The following is a 16,202-nucleotide window of genomic DNA, read 5'->3' as shown; positions in this document are numbered from 1 at the left end:
ATGTGTACTGACTGTACTTATTACAGTGTGAAACTGTGCTAGTGTGATTGGCGCTGCTACAGATCCTTCTATTTTATAACATGGTTTATGTTCTATGCATTACTAGAGAGCATGCTTTGCCTCGGCCTCCCAGAAACATCACTCGAAGTCCAGATTTGAAAGTCCACCACTTGCCTAATGGAAGGTTAGTTGGTCCCTTTTTATGGTCTGGTTTTTATGTGAGGATAACTAGAGAGGGGCTGTAGTTCCGCCCACATGTTGGGAGCTAGGTATATATGTTTTGGTTGGGTAGAAGTTCCAAACAAAAGTGCTTTCCCTCCACACAGCTGTGATCATTTTGTTTATTTATCTAGATGCCTGAGTTGGACTGTCAGGGTCAAACACGTGACCTTATATGCTTTTAAAGTGTCTTAGAAAACTAGATACTTTATGTTGTTTTTCTCTGGCAGCAGCACAGATGGGAGGAGGGTAGTCATTAATCTACATTGATTTTTAGATCGGACTTGATAGTGCAACTTTCAACCGACCTTTTCACCTACACCGATATTATTTTAGAGGCCTTTGCTTCTACACAAATACATATTCATTCCAACGCCATTTACTTTTAATGCTTCACATTACCATACCATTTTTTTTAAAGCCTGACCTATGGTAGTCATTAACCTACATTGATTTTTAGATCTGACTTGATAGTGCAACTTTCAACTGACCTTTTCACCTACACCGATATTATTTTACAGGCCTTTGCTTCTACACAAATACATATTCATTCCAATGCCATTTACTTTTAATGCTTCACATTACCATACCATTTTTTTTAAAGCCTGACCTATTGGCAATGCCAATGCTTGTTAATCTAGGCTGTTTACCTGCCCACCCAACTCACAGTTGAATCGTGTCAAAATTTCGAAAAAATATACTATGGCAGCTAAAATAGTGTACTTGAATAATCACACAAATTCTTCTTTTACTTACTTTGAGGATTATGACATTGGGTGGATGTGTTTTCTGGAGTCCTTTCGAAAGCCTCACGAGTTTTACAATAAACATTTTACATTGTAAACAATATATTTAATTGCATTTGAATGCTATATTTATATAGGGAAAATGTAGGTAATTCAACTAATAATGCTCAAAATTCTGTCTGCATGAGAACACCCATGCACCTAGGCACGCCCCCTTGAGGCAAAGTTACTTTGGGGCTACTTCCCTAAAATCAGCATTATGTACGGCCTTCCTCCACTTTTATTTTATTTATTTATTTTGAAAGTTTTATGTAGCGCGGACAAGATCCTTGCAGATATCAGAGCGCTTTACATAGAAGGGGTACATGAGGGAGCATAGTCAGACAGATAAATCAATAGAACAAACAGTACAAATAGGTGGCTGCAAAGCCAATCATGTGAGTAATAAGACAGCTAATACAAATAAGCAAAGGGGTCAAACATGTGGTACAGAGTATTAACAGAGTTCGAGATAATAGTTCAAGTGTATTTAGCCATGAGGATAGCTTTTACTTCATTTTTAAAGAGTATAGTGGAAGAGATAAGCCTGGTTTAGGGAGGGAGTGAGTTCCAGATCCTAGGCGCCATTCCTGAGAAGGAGCGCTTATATGTTTTTTCCTTCCGGAATCTTCGAGGTTTCAGCAGAAGATTGTTTGTGCCTCTAGTGTTTCTAGCTCCGCCAGAGATTGTCAGCTTCTGAGCGAGGTAGCCGGGTGAGTTTAGGTGTACCGCCTTGTGTGTCATGCAGGCGATTTTCAGATGTATTCTGGCTTCAAAAGGTAGCCAGTTCAGGGATTTCAAGTCAGGGGTAATATGGGAGTGCTTTTTTGACCCAGTGATGAGTCTCGCTGCAGCGTTTAGAGAAGCTCTTAGGGGTGCGGTTGTAGTTAGGGGGAGTCCGCAGAGGGCGACGCTGCCGTATTCTATTCGAGGGAGGACTAGTGCTTGTACTGCGGTTTGGAAGTCTTTGGCTGGGAGGAAGGGTTTAAGTTTCCTCAGCGAATTGATTTGGAAGTTCGCTCCCTTTGTTGCCTTGCTGATATGTTGCTGCATGTTGAGATTGGTGTCGAGTGTTATGCCTAAAGATTTTGCTGAGTCCACGATGGTGGGATGGACATTGAGTGCGGTTAGGTGTTTAAGCCAAATTTGAGTGGTGGAGATCTTCGCTGGAGGTGAGATCAGAAGGAACTCTGTTTTCAGGGCATTGAGTTTGAGATGATTATCGGCAAGCCAGGATTGGGTGCCTCTGATCGTTGAGTTCAGGAGCAGGATGTCTTTGGGTGATTGTAATTTGAGATAAAGTTGGGTGGCATCGGCGTACATGTGAAAGTGTACATTGGATGCTTGTAGCAAGGTGGTCAGAGGTTCCATAACTAGGTTGAACAGAGTTGGGGATAGAGAGGATCCTTGGGGGACGCCTAGCGTCACAGGTATTGGCGAGGACATCAGGTTGTTGCTCTTGAATTTCTGAGACCTGTTGTGAAGAAAGGAAGTGAACCACTTGAGAACAGTTCCAGATAAACCCATTCTTGTGTTTAGTAGTTCTAGTAAATTCTCATGTTTAACGGTGTCGAATGCTGAAGAGAGATCAAGAAGGATGAGGAGGCAGGTGTCGTTTTGGTCTAGCATTTGAAGTGCGTCGTCAATTATGTGAGTCATAGCAGTTTCTGTACTGTGTCCTGCTCGGAAGCCTGACTGGTGAGGATTGAGGAGATCAAATTGTTCAATGTGTTTAGTCAATTGTAGTTGTGCGCATTTTTCCAGCAGTTTGGCGAGAGTGGGAATATTGGTAATGGGACGGTAATTGATGAGATCAGAGGGGTCGGCTGTAGGTTTCTTTAGAAGAGGTGTGACTTGTCCAACTTTGAGAGAGTCAGGTATGCTTCCTTGTTGGAGAGAGCTGTTGATAATTTTAGTCCAGAGAGGGAGAAGCAAAGGGGTAAAGTCTTTTACTGCGGTAGCAGGAAGGGGGTCCGTGAGGTGATTGGATGGTTCCAGGGTGCTGAGCAGTTTGCCAAGTTCTTCTTCCGTGTATGTGCCAAAGGTTGACCATGTAGCATTGTTTTTTGGTTCAATGGGTGCTAAGCACTGGGGTTTGGAGTAGAGGCTTGCGTCAATGAGGAGATCGCTCTTTATGTTGTCAGTTTTTTGGATAAAGAAAGCAGCGAAGTCTTCACAGGAGGGTGCTTCACGCCCAGTGTTGAGTGGTTGGGGTTGATCCTTGGATTGTGATCTGATTAGCTCAAAAAGTTTTCTCGGGCGTTTTTTTGCTTGGTCGAGCTGGAGGCCGAAGAAATCTGATTTTGAGCGTTTTATTTTCCTGAAGTAGGCGTTTCTCTTTTCCTTCAGAGCTTTTAGGTGCAGTGCAGAGGGAGCTGATCTCCAGGTGCGTTCTGCCATTCGCATGTCTCGTCTATCCTCATTGAGACTCCCGTCGTACCATGGATTGGAGATTTTAGTAGAGACTCTTTTTAGCTGCATAGGTGCAGCCTCATTAATTATTGAGGTCATAGCGTTGAGATAGTGGTCAGTCAGGGTTTGAACGTCCGTAGCGCCTGTCGGTGGGAGTAGGAGATTGCGACTGTTAGGGGGCAAAGAGCCTGGGTTGAGTTTTTTCATGTCTCTTTTCCAGACTTTGGGCTTGGCGGGTTGAGCCGGGTTAACTTTAACTTTTTCATTGATGAAGAATGTGACAATATGATGATCTGACCAGTCACAGGGTTGGATGGACTCGAGTTGGATAGAGTTCTCTTTGGAGATGATCAGGTCGAGGATAGATCCAATAAAATGTAGTAGCAACATGCGGGGGGCATTTTGGGAATGCAGCTGCTGTGTTAGATGGAGTAGGACTGGGGCCTGCACTTCAGGTGAAAATGTAATTCAATTGCGCTTTTGTGACGTCACTTCCTGGGATATTGGATTGTGTCTCATGCTGCCTACGGTTACCCGTACTGCAACTGTTCCCACCCCACCACAGTGCATGGTAGTATATTTCCCAAAATTTCAAGGGTGGCATGAGGAATAAAATACACCCTCTAATGCCCCAGCACCATTGACCGCATAGGAAGTGAGACTGGGCTCTGATAACATCACATCAATTGCTGCAGTGGGACATTTGACCAGGATGCGATTATAGAAATGACACCACAGGAGAAAAACACTGGAATACATTAAGATTAACAAAATAAAATTGTGACACAAACCAGGCCAAGTTAGGCTATATTGGTTTCTCATATTTATCCATGTTTATATTTTTTCCATTCACTTCAGGCATTCCCTCTACAATTATGATGAAAGCCATCTGCCCTCACAACAGAGACCCTACACATTTTTATTTGAACGCAATGATTTTTTAAATGTCAGGTGAATCAAAAAGAACATGTATTTTTAAATAAACGCAACATACTTGAATAATTTAACATATGCATAATTTGACTTACTTGTAGCATTTTTTTCAAGGTTGGACGTTTCTTCTGACTTTGATTCAGGAGCTGCGTGTACATGTTCGTGATGTTCTACGATTAAGTTAAAATTTAGCCAACTGTTACTGCCTGTACGTTCTATACTTAGATAAGATGCATTACATTACTTAAGATTGCACGTGTTAATATTTCTTTGATTCTAAAAGTCAAAAAGGTACATAAGAAATGCATTTCAAATTCACCCTGTAATCTTTTCGTTTTTTTAAAACATATTTTATTCAGTTTTGTAGTGGTAGACAAGAGGGCGAGGCCCTAGGCTGACACATCAGTAAGTTACATTATATCCTTGTCATATTGCACCAGTGAAATAATATAGAGAAAATAGAAAAGGAAAAATACAATAACGTTGGCTAATCTGAGCACTGAAACGGCTCCCCCCCACCACATCTCTTGATCGTTAATACATTACGTCTTCTGGATGGCTGTGTCCAATGCACGGAGGCTACACCATTAAATTACTTTCCCGCCATATGAGGGCGTATGGGGATTCCACTGCCGGTAAGTCAATACTATTGTACTCTGCCCATCGTTGCCATATACTTCGGCGTTTCTGTGGGCAACCCTGTGCCTGAAACACTGCCATTTCCATTCCCATGCACCAATCAGAGTTTTTTTCCATTTCCCCAAGGGCGGCGGGGTGCTACTCTTCCAGTGTTGGGCGATATCCCTTTTGGTGGTGTTTGTACTTATTGCCACCTATTCCATCTGTGCTATGCAGTAGAATGACTTTGGGATTGGACAGAAAATTCCATGCGAGTATGTTGCCCAGACAAGTCAATATTTTATACCAGTATGGTTGGAGGGTACTGCAGCTCCATACTGTGTGCAGAAAGGTACCCGCCTCCCGCTTGCACCTCAGGTACATCGGCAAAGGTCTAACACCCATGCGCCACAGGCTCTGTGCAGAAATTTGAACTGAAGCAGATGGTAACGGGACGCTATGGCAGTGCCACGGGGACTCGCCAGCGCCTCCATCTCATCATCGTCCAAGAGATCAGGTATGTCGCACTCTCAACCCTGTCAGAGTGCGTCTAGTGTTGTCCTGTTGTGTGTAACAATAGTTTGGTATATTTGTCTAATCTTATGGGTAGCGATATCTCCCATTAACAGTTGCCCTTCTAGCGAGTGGAATTCAGGGAGCTCTATCAGTGTTGCGATGTGTGGAGATAAGACGTGTCGCAGTTGAAGGTATTTGTACAATTGGTTAGAGTGGAGATGGAACTATTCTCTTCATGTTGCCCCTCAGTGTGGATATGCCATAGAGATCCCATGTACGGAAACCCTGACAGTGACTCCGCCTGACGAAGACAGGATCCCTTCCATAGTGGAGGTGTCTGTATTAATCGCCCTCCCCATCCCATCTGCCGTACCACACGTCTACACAGCTAAATTACAACTCTAGTGACTGGGGGCAAATGGCCCAAGCGGGCGCGGCTATACGAGTCGAGTAATGTTTGGTCCCCCATCATAATTCTTTCTATTGCATAAGCAGGGTCCGTCTGGGGATTTTACCACCATTAATTTATGTTGAGGAGGTGGGAGGCTGCATAATAAGTGAAAATATCCCACCACAGTAGGTGGATTGAGTACATGTCCATAGTGAGACACGTGTAGCCCTACCGCCCCATAAGAAAGTATTAAGGAGCGTGTTGATTTGTGTAAACCACGATTGGGGAACGCCATATGGGTAAATTTGGAGCCTTTATAGGATTCGCAGTAATGAGACCATCTTGAAGATCAGAGATCTGCCATAAAGGGACAAAGGGAGAGGGGACCAGGTCTGCAGCTCATTTCTAATCTTGAGTATGAGGGGATTTATGTTGTGTGCCCAGGACTTCACCTGATCCATTAATATGAAACCCCCCGAATACGTAAAACCGTCAGATGCGTGTGTCAAGTGTGTCGCCCACGCAGCCCGCCCTTCGTCTCTGCAGTTCGGGAAGAGTATGGACTTGGACGAGTTAGTTCAAAGGACCGATGTTTTCCCAAATACCGTCAGGATCTGCAGTATCCGTGGACCCGTAAACCCTGGGTCGATAAGGAAGAGCAGGACATCGTCCGCATATAGTGCGATCCTATTTTAAACTTCTCTGGACCACTGAAATCCTCAGACCAAGGGATCCCATCGCACCCAGTTCGCCAGTAGTTCCATAGTGAGCGTGAACAGGAGCGGGGACAAAGGGCACCCTTGCAGCGTACCCGTAATCGTGGGCCGAGGTTTAAGGCCTGTAAGAGAAGGAATAAGTACTCCCAGTCCAGCGAATCAAAGGTTTTGTCTATACCTGTGTGCAGAACCGCCGCTGGACGTCCCAACCTCAGTACCATAGCCAGGGCATTGTGTACTCGCCTGATATTATGGCGCGTAGATCATTGTGGCATGAAGCCAGACTAGTCGGGGTGGACCAGTTCTGTAATGTTCGGTAGGAGACGGTTGGCCAGGATCTCACCCAGAAGATTTGCCTCAAGGTTCAGAAACGAAATGGGACAATAAGTAGCTGGAACATCTTGGGGGCTCCCTGGCTTAAGAAAGACTACAATTTCGGCATGCTGCCAATCAGGGGGGATAATCTCCAGCTCAAGAGACTCTTGCAGTGCCCCCAAGAGATGAGGTCCCGTCTGACAGCTATATCCTCGAATGAACTCGCTAGGAAACCCATTAGATCCGGGGCCCGGCCCGGGTGAATGGCGTGAAGGGCGGTGGTGAGCTCTTCCAGCATGATGGGGGCGTCCATCTGGTCACGTCCCCATCCAAGAGTTGCTTCGGGGGCATGCTGTGTATGAATTCTCGTATTGAATCTAGAGATAGACATTCTCTGTTTTGGTAGAGGTCGGTGTAGTATGTTGCAAATGTGTGGGCACTGTGTGGGGACTCATGTAGAGGGTGCCATCTATGCCCCGGAGTATTGGTGTGGGGGTCTGAGCTTGTGTTGCTTGACATAGTCGATAAAGAGTCTTGCTCGACTTGTCACCCCACTGATATATTCGGTATTGCGTCGCCTGCCACGCCAGTTAGGCTTCGTTTGTGAGTAACTGATGGATCTGTTGTTGTGAAAAGAGGAGCCATCGATGGGTCTGTGCTCCGCCCCTAGTCCGCATCTCCTCCTTGAGCGCCTACTGCAGAGTCTCTAAATCCACAATCTGTGTAAGGCGCTGCCGCCTTATCCCTGTACGGTAACTGATATCAACTCCCGTATAGTGGGCTTAAGAGCCTCCCATAGCACTATAGCTGAGGCTGTAGACCCTGTGTTTAAGGAGAAATAATTTGAGACAGCCTGGTGGAAGGTTGTCGTGTATTTAGGGTCTCTTAAATGCCAGGACGACATCTGCTAATGAGGTTGGGATCGCTGAGGTTGTATGTGGAGTTTAAGGGTCACCGGTGAATGTTCAGATAGTCCCCGCAGGAGTATAGAGGTAGACGCGACCTTATGAACATACGGTAAAGGAAGAAATATATAATCAAGCCGAGATAAGGACCCATGTTTAGGCGAAAGGAAGGTGTATTCGGTGGCAGTAGGATGATATGCCCTCCATACATTAGATCACCACAAGGAGGATGCTAGGAGACATAACTTGGATTCACTCATAGCCTAATCACGGTCACTGGGGAGCCACCAGGCGATATGATGCATAGTGTCATTCCAGTCTCCCTCCATCATGGAGAATCAGTCAGGCAAGGTTCCCCATAAGCTTATGACTTTCTCTCAGAATGTATGTCTGAGGTGGGGGGGCATAAAAACTGCCTAAAACCAGGAACTCCCCATACAATTTACCTGTAATTAACGTGTATCTCCCGCCAGAGTCCAGCCATGTCTGGGCACACCTGAAGGGAATCTTGCTGTGAATAAGTATGGCCATACCCCGTGATGCACGAGTGAATCCAGAATTATATATTTGATCAAATCCGTACAGTGCTAGGCAAGGGGCCCTGATGCCCATCATGTGGGTCTCTTGCATCAGCAGTATATCAACCCCCAGTCTCTTGGACTATTTCAACACTGCGCCCCCCTTGATTCTATCCAGCATCCCTCGTACATTCCAGGTCATCACTTGTATCTCACCGGAGGAGCCATCCATGTATCTGCCATTAATAAATCTTGGAGGATGGTAGTGCCCATGGGCCCGATTGACAGAACTAACTTAATCAATCAATCAATCAATCAATCAAGGACATTTATAGAGCGCACTACTTACCCGGAGGGTCTCAAGGCGCTAGGGGGGGGGGGGGTGCTGCTACTGCTCGAACAGCCAGGTCTTGAGCTTCTTCCTGAAGGAGAGGTGGTCTTGGGTCAGGCGCAGGTCGGGAGGGAGTTCCAGGTCTTGGCGGCCAGGTGGGAGAAGGACCTTCCTCCTGTTGTCGTTCTTCGGATGCGGGGGACGGCGGCGAGGGCGTGACTGGCTGATCGGAGGTGGCGTTTGGGAGCGTAGAAGTTGATGCGGTTGTTGAGGTAGCTCGGGCCTAGATCGTGTAGGGCTTTGTGTGCGTGGGTGAGGAGACGGAAGGTGATTCTCTTGTTGACGGGGAGCCAGTGCAGGTCTCTCAGATGTCCGGAGATGTGGCTGCGTCGGGGGATGTCGAGGATGAGTCTGGCTGAGGCGTTCTGGATCCGCTGGAGTCTCTTCTGGAGCTTGGCGGTGGTTCCGGCGTAGAGGGCGTTGCCGTAGTCCAGTCGGCTGGTGACAAGGGCCTGGGTGACCGTCTTCCTGGTCTCGGTGGGGATCCACCGGAAGATCTTCCGTAGCATGCGCAGGATGTTGAAGCATGACGAGGAGACGGCGTTGACTTGTCTGGTCATGGAGAGGGAGGAGTCCAGGATGAAGCCCAGGTTGCGTGCGTGGTCTGTCGGTTTGGGTGCGGTGCCCAGGGCGGGGGGCCACCAGGAGTCGTCCCAGGCGGAGGGCGAGGAGCCGGGGATGAGGACTTCCGTCTTTTCTGAGTTCAGTTTCAGGCGGCTGGTCGTCATCCACTCGGCTACATCTTTCATCCCTTCGTGAAGGTTGGCTCTGGAAGCGGCGGGGTCGTTGGTCAGGGAGAGGATCAGCTGGGTGTCATCGGCGTAGGAGATGATGTTCAGGTTGTGTTGGCGTGCGATGGGCGCGAGGGGGCTCATGTAGACGTTGAAGAGGGTGGGGCTCAGCGAGGATCCTTGAGGGACGCCGCAGATGACTTCGGTGGCCTCTGACTTGTACGGTGGTAGACGGACTCTCTGTGTTCTTCTGTCGAGGAAGGAGACGATCCATTCCAGTGCCTTCTCCTGAATTCCGACGTTGCTGAGGCGCTGCACTAGGGTGCGGTGGCAAACAGTGTCGAATGCCGCGGAGAGGTCTAGGAGGATGAGGGCCGCTGTTTCTCCGTTGTCCATCAGGGCTCGGATGTCGTCGGTGGCAGCGATGAGGGCGGTCTCGGTGCTGTGGTTGGCTCGGAAGCCAGACTGTGAGGGGTCGAGGGATCCATTGGTCTCGAGGAAGGCGGCCAGCTGTTTGTTGACGGTCTTCTCGATGACTTTGGCTGGAAACGGGAGGAGCGAGATGGGGCGGTAGTTCTTGAGTTCGGTGGGGTCCGCTGTTGGTTTCTTTAGTAGAGCGCTGAGTTCGGCGTGCTTCCAGCTCTCTGGGAAGGTGGCGGTGTCGAAGGAGGTGTTGATGATGTCCCGCAGGTGGGGTGCGATGACAGCGTCGGCCTTGTTGAAGACGTGGTGAGGGCAGGGGTCGGTCGGAGATCCGGAGTGGATGGAGTTCATCATGCGGACGGTGTCATCGGTGCTGATCGGAGTCCAGGCGCGGAGGGTGGTGGTGGGCGGCGTTGCAGCGGTCGTTGTGTGCGATGGTTGAATGCTGAAGCTGTTGTGTATGTCCGCGATCTTGTTGTGGAAGTAGGAGGCGAGGGAATTGCAGAGGTCTTGCGATGGGGTGATGTCGTTGTTTCCGGCGTTGGGGTTGGAGAGCTCTTTCACGATGTTGAAGAGTTCCTTGCAGTTGTGTGAGTTGTTGTCCAGTCGGTCCTTGAATGCAGTTTTCTTGGTGGCGCGGATCAGTTGGTGGTGCTTCCGGGTGGCAAGCTTGAGGGTGGTCATGTTGTCCGGTGTTTGTTCCCTTCTCCAGACTTTCTCGAGGGCTCGGCAGTTCTTCTTGGAGCTCTTGAGTTCGTCGGTGAACCATGGGGCTTTCTTGCTGCCGGGTCTGCTGGGCGGGGTCCTCAGAGGGGCGAGTTCGTCCGCGCAGTTGCTGATCCACTTCGTGAGGTTGTCGGCGGCCTGGCTGGGGTTCGCTGAGCTGGCGGGAGGGTGCTGACTCAAGGAAGCGGCGAGCTGGTCGGCTGTGATCTTGTTCCAGCTTCTTCGGGCACCCTGTTGCTGGTGGTGGTGGGTCGTCGTTCTTCTGAAGGTGAAGTGGACGCAGCTGTGGTCCGTCCAGTGGAGTCCTGTGGCGTGGCTGAAGGCGATGTCTATGCTGGATGAGAAGACGGCGTCGAGTGTGTGTCCGGCGAGGTGGGTGGGGGTGGTCACCAGCTGCTTGAGTCCCAGGTTTGCGAGGTTTTCCAGCAGGGTGGTGGTGTTGCGGTCGTCGTTGTTCTCCAGGTTGAAGTTGAGGTCCCCGAGGAGGATGTAGTCGGCTGAGGGGAGGGCGAGCGGGCTGATGAAGTCGGCGATGTCCTCGCTGAATTGTGTGCGTGGTCCCGGGGGTCTGTAGATGAGGGTGCCTCTGAGGGTGGTCTTGGGGTTGACGTGGATCTGGAAGTGCAGGTGTTCGGCGGGTGCGATGGTGTCGTCGGTGTTGGTCGTGATGCGGATGGTGTTCCTGTGAATGATGGCGATGCCTCCTCCTGTCTGGTTGACGCGGTCTCTCCGGATGATCTTGTAGCCGTCCGGGATGGCGATGACGATGTCGGGCGCTGAGGAGGCGTTCATCCAGGTTTCCGTGAGGAAGGCGACGTCTGGTGAAGTTGTGTCGAGCAGGTTCCAGAGCTCGACGGCGTGTCTGTGGACGGAGCGGGTGTTGAGCAGGATGCACTTCAGGTGGTTGCTGCTGGTGTTCTGCTTGGTGGACGCTGGTGCAGTGCAGGTCCGGGTGCAGGAGAACTTGCAGGACTGGCAGATGAAGGGTCCGTGGGTGCGTCTCGGGGTGGCTCGGTAGCAACCAGGGGTTCGGCCGGCGTTGAGTGCGTTGAGGGTGGCGGCGTCGTACGTCCGGCGGGAGGGCTGGGGTCTGCGGGGGCCAGGGGTCCTGGCGCTGGGCGCGGTCCAGGCGCAGACGGGCGTAGACGGGCTTACCTTTGGCGCACCTTCGGCGCTCAATCGGTGCTCCCGCTGCGCTGGGGACGTCATAAGAAGGGAGCCGGTCAGGAGGGTCTGCGGGGAGGCGGGAGCGCGAGCCAATCGGCTGTCGGGGGGGCGGGGCCACGGGCTGGGGCGGCGGGAAAAGCTGGAGCCGGCTTGGCGGCCCTCGGGAGGCTGGGGCGGCGGGAAAAGCTGGTGTGGGCTCGGCGGCCCTCGGGAGGCTGGGGCTGCGTCAGCGGCAGCAGGCAGCAGGCACAGGAGCGTGGGGGTGACCAGGCCGAAGACAAAATCCTAAACTTACGACCATTTTGATATTCACAGAAGGCACTTACTCATTTTGGTATTCACAGAAGGCACTTACTCATTTTGGTATTCACAGAAGTCATTTAGGAGTCCTAAAGTTAGGAGTCCTAACTTTATCACTCCTAAACTGAGGAAAATCCTAACTTTAAGACTTTCGGTATTCACAGAATACCAAAATGAGTAAGTGCCTTCTGTGAATACCAAAATGGTGGTAAGTTTAGAATTTTGTCTTTAGTTATTTCTGTGAATCGGGCCCTACGAGTGTGGTGTATGGAAGCAGGAAGACGTCCGTGCCCATGCTCAGCCATTAACAAATATAACCCATGTAACATGAACATTCCGAACCCCCTATTCTAGGAACTTGAAGTATCTGTCACAGCGGGGGCTCTTCCGAGACCCCAATGGGGGGTATTGGAGGCCCCACGCCAATGGAGCCCTAAAAACCACATCTCCCCAACCATCAGTCTGTAGGGTCCGTGAGTGGGACTTGTGGAGGCCGACTGTGTCCTGTGTTTCCCCACATGTAGCTTGTAACCAGAACAATCAAGGCACATTCTAAGTATGTTCTTCTAGAAGTGAGAAAAGTGCAGGGTGCAGCAGAGATGAGAGCCAGAGAAAGGGGGGGATCCCTCCAGCATTGATGAGCGCAGCTACTGCATTATGAATTGTGTTACAGAGGTCCCCTCACAGTCCTCGGGGAAGCCCACGAACTGTAAGTTGCCTTGTGTCGCGCAGCCCTCTACGTCTTCGACTCTTGTAGTTGAGTTCTTGCCTAGTGACAGTTAGGCGGATTACATTTTTTTGTAAGGTTGTGGCTGTGTCTTCCACAACCAATATGCGGGTCTCCGCTTCAGTAATCCGGTCCACCGCCTTATGGAGAGCCTTAACGAAGAAAGGAGACCTCTGTGCGAACTACACCAATTTTGCCATCTAACACGTCTTGGGACTGTGTGATCGCCACCAGGAGGGCCGCATTGTCCGGTATTGGGTCTCCCCCTCTGCTCCACCTGTTGCGCCAGTGTTGCCACACATCGCCGTGGCAGGCCCAGGGCTATATATAGGCCTAAGGCAAGCACAGGCTGTCCTCTGGTGGAATATCTATTCCCCAATGGCAGCGCCCATACCACAGAGCATCAGCGTGTGCGGCGCGGCTAGGTGCCACCACCACACCGGCACTCTCTGCAGGATAGGCACGCCTCCGGCCAGCTGGCCCGGGCGACCCGCAGGGCCCCAGGTCCGATGTTTGCATAAGTGGGGCTGGCCGTGTGTAGAGCCGCAAGTTCTTACGGGCCCGTCCGCTACCCCTGCAGCAGCTGTAACGCCCCCTTTCAGTGCTACGGCGACTTACCGCACATTCAGGGTCGCAGTGATCTGCAGTAGGTCCAGCGCCACTTCGGTGTGCCCCGCAGACCGGACGACCTGAGAGTCCAGGGGCTCCTCAGCTACCGCCCTCAGGGCCGCAGCCCCTCTCCGAGGAGCAGTATCTCTCCTTTCACCGAGGATCGTCGACCGGGCCACTGCAGCAAGGCCTAGCCCACCGAGTCTGGCCTCAGGGCACCAAAGCAGCGGCAGGTACCGCATCCCTCGGCCCGACCCCACCGATGGGAAGCGTCGCATCCTCCGGGCAGGACCATCCAAGCGCGGCACCCACCGGCAGAGCGCACCATCCGGGAGCCGCGGCAGCATCTTCGGTGTATATCGCACCCCGAGCCTCCAAATTCGTAGAGGGTTAGTCTGGGCACCAATTGTGGGGAAATCAGGCAAGATTTTTATGGATTGTGTACATGGTAGGCCAGAGCACTCTAGCAGGCGTCCGCCATGTTCTAATCTTTACATTTTAATGCAGTTCCTTCTGTACATGTACAAATAACATCAGGTTGATAGGAATGCCAAAGGTGCAAGTGAGCCTGAGTATTTTTGTTGTACCGAGGTTCATTTGGTCAGTGGGCTGCTTTGAAAAATGTGGGGTGACGTCTGAACTGAACACCCAGTATTAAAGGCAATCTATACACATTATCAATGCAGACTCACTGTAAATGGGACAGTGATGTGCATGACATGAGATAAACACCTGTATTGTCCCAGAAACACAGGATATTTACAATAGATTTGAAGCATGAATATACATCTACACTGAGTAAAACTTTCAGACTCGTAAAACTTTCAGACTCCCACCATCTACCTAGGCGGTATCCAGAATAACTGATTACGGCATTAGCTCACTTTTGTATGAGTCATTCCATGTATGGGAGGCACATGTTGCAAGAATCATTTGGTCTAGGAAATAGTTAGCTTTGTCTTATATTCACATAGTTCATATAAGTAGTATTGTGCCGAAGGGTTCACTTTATGCATAGGGCCGACCTATAAGAATGAACGCCAGATAGGCTTGTTCACCAGGGAAGAGAGGCAGATCCATGTCCATTTGTTGGAAGAGTGGTACAGATGCAGACCCTCTAACCCATCAGCTATTGATGCAAGTGTGCCAGGCATTCTTTCTTAATGAGGACCATCCCAGTAATAAATGGGTTTTGTACATTCACATAGAAATGTAATGCAATTTGCGGTACTCAACTCCTGTGAGCTTCAAATTTTCTTTAAAACAGAGTGCTATTATAAGTCCAGGGCAGTATTACAAATAGGGAGCACTTTCCCTGTTTACTGCAAGGCGCATGGGTGTACCCAGTATGAATAATTCTCTGCCCTCAGGGCAGCTGTGAGCTTGTGCTACCTGGGGCAGCGCATTGAAGTGAAATATGGAGTGGCTGCTTCAAAGCCACTCTGCTTCTCTGTGAGGATGGAAACCTGCCCACACTTTGAAGAGGGGTTAGAAATCCCCTTGCTGACAGGTGCAGTGAGTGACTGCACCCATCAGCAGGTGGATGTCTAGGGTCCCCATTTCACATCTCACGAAGCTGCCATAGGAGGCACACTGGGAGGGTGCCAACTTTTTATGGCGCACTGTCAGTGCTCCTCCTGAGGGCATGTTTGTCTCTGCGCCCATGTCTATACTACAGCATTGGCGCAGAGGCGATTGGATTCCCTCATTTGCATGGGCACTTGCCCTAATTAAATTACCCTCTGGTGACCATGCTGCGGTTATATGTGCGTCAACACTATTAGTGTTACAAAAGGGGGCCAGAAAAGTGTCTCTGTAATACCAGAGTGCCCCAGGGGTGCACAAAGTGGGTGCACACTCCTGTTGGGCCCCGGGGGCTATTTCCATGATGCATCCCCAGATAGTACAGTGTTATCTTTGCAACTTCATGATGATGAACAAGGATGCATTATCCACGGGTTTTAGTGGAAGCCGCATTGCACTGCTTTAAGGAAGGTTTTAATTGCAGTTTGTGAGAAAGAATCTGACGGTGACTGCTTTAAAGGTAAAGAAATGTTGAAGTATCAGTTTTGGAACACTGAGTAGACTGCTGGATTGAAATGATCCTGACAAAGGGTTCACCATTTTATCAAAGAGATGAAAAGTCTGCTCAGTTTGGGGTCTAATTTAGTTGGGTTTCAAAGAAAGATGCAGTAGTAGTTGTAAGTACTTTAAATAAACGAATAAACAAATTACAATTACATTACAACTACTAAATACACAGCCTTTAGGCACTTTAACCTCAGTGAATTGACACAGAGCAAGATTGTGCATAAAGCAAAATGTGAAAGGAGGCACGTTTGCTTGATAATCTGCACTTTATAAGTATCACAATTATTCATTCATCCACTCAATCATTGTGACGGATTCTTGGCGAGGAATAGGTGGTTACTGTGATCAGTGGCAGCCGATGAATGTAAAAAGTGGTGAGGCGGGTGGAGAGGGTGCATGGAAGGAGGAGGGAGTATTGTGGGGGGCGGGGAATCGCAGGTTTAAACATAAAGAAACAAAACTTACCTGATGCTGCTTCTGCCGCCTCGCACCTCGGTTCTCCCATGCTTCCTGGTACCAGCATCCCTTGCGACAGCATCAGAGACTCCCTGTGCAATCCCCACGCGTCTCCCATGTAGCATGAAAGCAACGTGGGGATTTGCCTGAGCGGGCTTGTTAAACGGTCGCTCAACCGTTTCTCCAACACTGTTGTGTAATACAGCTGGGTTGGAGAAACCTAACTGTGCATGTCTGTTTGGCTGGCCGTCTT

The 16,202-nt window shown here is 49.7% G+C and overlaps 1 protein-coding gene across 13 annotated transcripts in view; it reads right to left on the bottom strand.

The window, feature by feature from the left end:
* Positions 1 to 16,202, bottom strand: part of LOC144763708 (uncharacterized) — a 2,434,724-nt gene that overhangs the window by 1,774,931 nt on the left and 643,591 nt on the right. For all 13 annotated transcript variants that reach the window (XM_078649561.1, XM_078649562.1, XM_078649564.1 and 10 more), the window contains one exon: positions 4,445 to 4,519. In XM_078649561.1, the coding sequence (XP_078505687.1) occupies positions 4,445 to 4,519 (75 nt within the window). The remainder of the gene's footprint in view (positions 1 to 4,444; positions 4,520 to 16,202) is intronic.

Source organism: Lissotriton helveticus, chromosome 6, assembly GCF_964261635.1.
Source record: "Lissotriton helveticus chromosome 6, aLisHel1.1, whole genome shotgun sequence".
NCBI lineage: Eukaryota > Metazoa > Chordata > Amphibia > Caudata > Salamandridae > Lissotriton > Lissotriton helveticus.
Note: the sequence above shows the minus strand (reverse complement) of the source record. Positions and strands in the feature narration are given on the sequence as shown.